Consider the following 5,117-nt stretch of genomic DNA (forward strand, 5'->3'; position numbering starts at 1 on the left):
AAAAGTCTCCTTCCTAAGTATACATTTATTTGTGCAATCATTTCGGAAAAAAAAAAAAAAAGTCAAATTGCAATCAAGATTCATGAAGAATCTGTTGATAAAAGGCATTGCCGTGTGTGTTGTACTGAAGATTTTTTCTTCAAGATACAATCATTATAAGTATCAAATGTTTATATGAATGCTAATGAGGGCAGTTTATTGTTGACAGCATTTTAGAGAATGAATTTGCAATTGAACATTGAAGTGGGCACAAAAAAGTATCAATTAAACCAAACAGCATATTATGTTTTTGTAAACCAAGCATCCTTAGGCCTCACAGAATATAATCCTCTTGATGCCTTGTTGGATAAGAAATGCTAAAAGGATCGTTCTTTACTACCCTTCACTACCCAAGAACAAAATATACGAGGTCTCTAATGGAAACAAGAACAGAAAAATAATAATGAAAATGGAATTATCCTAAAATTAGCTAGTGTGAGTTGTAATACAAGTGAAGTGCCTAAGTATACAAGTCTTGAGATGAATGTTTGATGACACTTGAGACTGAGAAGCTACTGAAACATTGCAACAAGAATGATTGAAGAACAAGAACTCAAAAAAATGAGCAAGTGGAGGGTCACATATCAAGTGGTCCCCAAGTATGATCATCAAAGGACTCTGGATCTCTAGACATTGGTTTAAACCCTGGTCTCACTTGGTCTTTTCCCATCGGGAACTTCCAGAACGAATCCGAGTTCTCAAAGAATATGTAAAATGCAAGAGCCGATGCCAAAAACAATCCCAAAAGCACCAAGTAGATCTGCCACTCTGCATGTTTGAAACAAAAATGAAAAATGTTATTGTGAGTAGACATCATTATTTAATGGACACAGAAGGGAGTGGTGGCTGTGCGCGTGCGCATGTGTGTGCAAGGGTGCAAAAGAGAGGGGGAAACCTTTCCAATCTTTAGGTACAGTGAGTTTTGTAACCAATGGTCCCCATTCTACCGAGGTTGTAAGTACGACCCTGCGAAGTCACACGCGAAGCCCAGGTGAATAGCGAAGATAAAAAAAATTGAGTTTAGTAAGCCAAGTCTATGCTTTTAAGTCCAAAATGCAGTGCAAGGGGCCGCGATGAAGATATAATTTATATACAAAATAAGTAAAAACGTAAAACAACTATTCTTATAGGGTGCAAACAGGGAACATGGAATTCGCTCAAAGATGAAATTCATGCTATCCAATATCCATTTAGTATTGAAGAAAGTAACTTCTCTTGCCATCTTTTAGAAATCTTTGTCACCAAATATTGCTCAACACTTGTTTCTTTTTGTTACAATATGTCCTTGGTTAACATATTCTCAGTAAAATCTAGATTTCAGCTTTGTAAGCATCATACAGGCTACTAGGCTAATAAGAATTTTCTTTCGAATAAATTATATCCCAGCTAGCATCCAGAATTTCTTCCTTGCTTTGCCGAAAGAAAACGAAAATAAGAGGTTTCACCAATTAAATCAAGGTTGACATGAATCCGTAATTCAATGCATGTTCCGATTTAGAAGGAATAGCTTAATCCTATCTGTGTTCATGATGCTCACTATTATTACAAAGGCCCCAAACTGAACCGATAATGCATAGAGAATTTACCTTTCGGTGGGACAAAACTCGAGCGTTGCAATATTTGTACCGAGGTGTAGTCTCTTGCTATAATGGTGTATCTGCATTTTCTTTACTTCAACTACACATATATCTCCATCTTTACTTCCCCTGAAATATAGAATGCTGATGAGTTGCACTGCTGGAGACATATATCACAGATTGTAATAATAAAACGACCTTCAAAGTGTCTTGATCGAAATGGTTATAGTAATTGATAGGTTACCAATGTGCTATAGTTACTTTACATTTCATTTTCAATAGTTTTAGGGGAAAAACAACCGCATACACTTCTTTTACGAGCCAAATTTTCACACCGAAAAAAAAAAAAGAAATAATAAAAAAGGAGAGGTTTATGAAGGCAACAACCCTAGTACCCAAGCTACCAGCTGCACTAATAGCAAAAATACCAAACACATTTAGATAAAGAAAAAGAAAATCCTTTCTCAAAAACTTGTACATAAATACCATGCAAAACTGTACCAACCGATAACGCTACTGCAAGGAAAATACTTCAAAGAATTTAACAAGAAGGCTATGGAAATACATGCAATTCACCAGTAGGAAAGATAAATGGATCACATAACCATTAGGAATGTGTGATAAGGTAGAATATTAAGCTATTTAGAAAAAGTAAAAAAGACAAAGAACATGAAAACTGAATTTGTTTCATAAAAATGCTCTTTAAGCCTATTCTCACTCTTATACACTTCAAATGTTTAGTTTTGATCCTGAATAAGAAGTTTGTTTATGCAAAGGCGTAACTCGTGCTAAATGGATGTATCCTGATCAACATGTTAGATTACAATCTTTTACATCAGATAATTCATGGGGGAAACCAATAAAGCATTCCCTCAAACCTGATTGCCTAGCAAAAGTTGACATTGCATAAGGTCATATAAAATAACAACAAAAGTCAGAAGGTAACCGTAGGTACTTACATAGAAAGGTATTTCCCGTCGTGGCTAATGGCCATTACTGAAGCAGACTTTCTAAGTAGCCTCTTATGACCAATTTTATTCCAATTGCTTATGTCCCAAACTCCAGTCAATGACTTATCGCCTGCTCAGAGATAGAAGGATATCTGTAATAAAGCTCTCGCATTCTTGATCGCAACATATTAATAGGATATAGTACATAATTGAAAAAAGACACTCATATACCTTTTTGAATGGCACAAAATAAGAATGGCTTGGTTCCGTCCTTGGAAAATCGACATAGTTCAATCTTTTCATCCTACAGAGATGAAAAAATAAACTTCAGATCAAGTGATACAAGTGTGCTTTGTGCATATGTAATATGCCATGAAGTTCTAAAGCCAAAAGCACTATACCGAGTTGCGAGACAAGGTGGTTAGAGGAACACCATCTTCAATCTTCCAGATTCTTGCAGAGCCATCGGTAGAAGTTGAAGCAAGGAATTCTGAGTCTAGACTGAATGATGATACAACCAAGCAATGTAATCAGATTTCTTTTTCAAAGCATGGTCCAAGTACAACCAAGCAATTTAAGAGATAAACATAACTATTTTATGTCCAACAACAAATTCAACAACAAAAATCGTTTTTCAAACTAGCTGGTACCACAGCTACATTCGGCTAGCAATACTTTTTCAATGCTGAAAGTAATGTATTAAAGTGCAAATTAAACTGGGAAATATATCTTGTAATTAGTGTTGGTAATTGGCTTTACTATCAGTATTGGGCATAAGATATTTATTATGAAACTATATAAGATTTCTTAAAAAAATATCTCTACATAATCAAATGATCAAAGGTAGGGATGAACATGCACAAAAAATCAACCACATGGCATGAACTCCAAATAAGATTTCACTAGCTACTAATCAAGTTTTAATTGCTATTCTACTGGTTGCAAGGGTTAATGCATCCGTTTGACTCGTTGAGTATTCCTACCTGAAATCCATATCCCGCACAGATTTGTGTGCTCTTGGTTCATCCAAAATGTTGTTCATGCTAGGCCACTCCATAATTCTGATATGCCCGTCCTGTACTTGTTCCAGACAGAATTCAAACATACAAGATCAAACTCTAGAAACGAACGCTAGAAATGCCACACAACAAAGAAACACAATTGAACTCAATGGATTTCAAAGAGATACTTACTGACCCACCGGTGGCAAATTTAGATCCATCAACACTAAAAGTAATGCAGTTTTGAGAACTGATATTCTGCAGAGGGGCCAGTTCTTTGGCCAACAGCTTCATTTTTGTTTCATTACCATACAGCTCAAACAATCTGCATGAGAACATAGAAATACGTCGACTTATATTTGATTTCTCAGTTAACTAAAAGTGAAATATAAGCTAATCATGCTTAAGAAGCAACTATGGCTATTGTCAAGCATTCCCCTACTCCAAGGAAACTAGAACAAGAAACCATCAAAATAGTATGGTAAATTGATATAAGGTATCGGAATTCTGATTGTGAGATTATTGAAAGTGACAGTAACTGCAACTATGAAATGCAAAATTGAGATAAATCATTAAAGAACTTTTCAACCAATAAATTCAGATAATAGTTTAAATCTCGAAGCTCATAAGTAAAGACACTTACTTGCAGCTACCATTGCTGAGAGAGCACACAAAATCGTCCCCACTGGGATGGACAGCAATAGCAACTGGATCACCATCCACTGCTTCAAACACAAATGTGGTCTGAAAATTAAATTAAGAAAAAAAAAGATATCAACCAAAAAAGCTAATTAGAACAAAATCTCCTCTCAGACTTCACATGAATTCATCAAACCACAAAGTCAACACATAAAACAGTTCTCAACAACACAAATTCTCCACAACAATTCTTCACTTTAAAATCAAACGGGTGTGCACAAAACATATTCATCCTTCAAACAAGTAAGTCATATACAAATATATACTCATTTAGTGTTATCAACAAATATATATATATATATATAAGAATAGGTGTGGGGGGAATACCAGAGGTTTGGAAGACAAAGAAGTGGTTTTGGGATCAAAGGAGAAAATTTGAAGCAGAGAAGGGCAAGAACTTCCGCGCCTTGACCTTCCAATAACAACCTGATTAAGGTTGTCGGGCCTCCGAATCCACGACCCGCATGTAACCGGACCCTGAGGGGACCCATCACCGTTCTCCATGGTTATGTCTCTGGGAAAATTCCAAGTTCGATTCTTTTCTCAATTGGAGTGCCAGAAATACTGAAGCTCTTTTCTGAGATCAATGAATTGGGAAGCTTGGAGGGATTTTATATTGAAAAAATATCTGAGAGAGAGAGCGTGTGTATGTGAAAGAGCAAAGTCAGCGGAAGCAAAGTAAGGACACAAAAGGGATTTAGTGTTTCTTTAATAAGAGAAATTGTTGCAGTTCACACGAGGTTTATTATGGCACTTGTTGAAGAACCAGACATGTCTCTAGTTGGTGTTTCTTTAATCTGTTGTTGTGTTACTTTAATGTGGTTGATGATGGGGAACAAAATTGGGTTAAG

At 35.8% G+C, this 5,117-nt stretch overlaps 1 protein-coding gene across 1 annotated transcript; it reads right to left on the minus strand.

The window, feature by feature from the left end:
* Positions 1-431: 431 nt before the first annotated feature.
* On the minus strand, positions 432-5,117 carry LOC130950805 (SEC12-like protein 1). Its single transcript, XM_057879396.1, has 10 exons — positions 4,594-5,117; positions 4,211-4,311; positions 3,760-3,892; positions 3,550-3,641; positions 2,968-3,067; positions 2,798-2,870; positions 2,576-2,696; positions 1,626-1,745; positions 935-1,005; positions 432-807 (listed from the first exon to the last, which is right to left on the minus strand). The coding sequence occupies exons 1-10, from the start codon at positions 4,768-4,770 to the stop codon at positions 617-619; spliced, it is 1,179 nt and encodes a 392-aa protein (XP_057735379.1). The 5' UTR covers positions 4,771-5,117; the 3' UTR covers positions 432-616.

The sequence above is a fragment of the Arachis stenosperma genome, chromosome 9, assembly GCF_014773155.1.
Source record: "Arachis stenosperma cultivar V10309 chromosome 9, arast.V10309.gnm1.PFL2, whole genome shotgun sequence".
Taxonomy (NCBI): Eukaryota; Viridiplantae; Streptophyta; class Magnoliopsida; order Fabales; family Fabaceae; genus Arachis; species Arachis stenosperma.

Excerpts from the sequence above, each read along its gene's own strand:
- LOC130950805 (XM_057879396.1), bottom strand. The coding sequence starts at position 4,770 with ATGGAGAACGGTGATGGGTCCCCTCAGGGTCCGGTTACATGCGGGTCG. Across the intron at positions 3,893-4,210 it reads CTCAGCAATGGTAGCTGCAA|ATTGTTTGAGCTGTATGGTA; the intron begins GTAAGTGTCTTT and ends GTTCTCATGCAG. Across the intron at positions 1,746-2,575 it reads GACGGGAAATACCTTTCTAT|GGGAAGTAAAGATGGAGATA; the intron begins GTAAGTACCTAC and ends TCTATATTTCAG.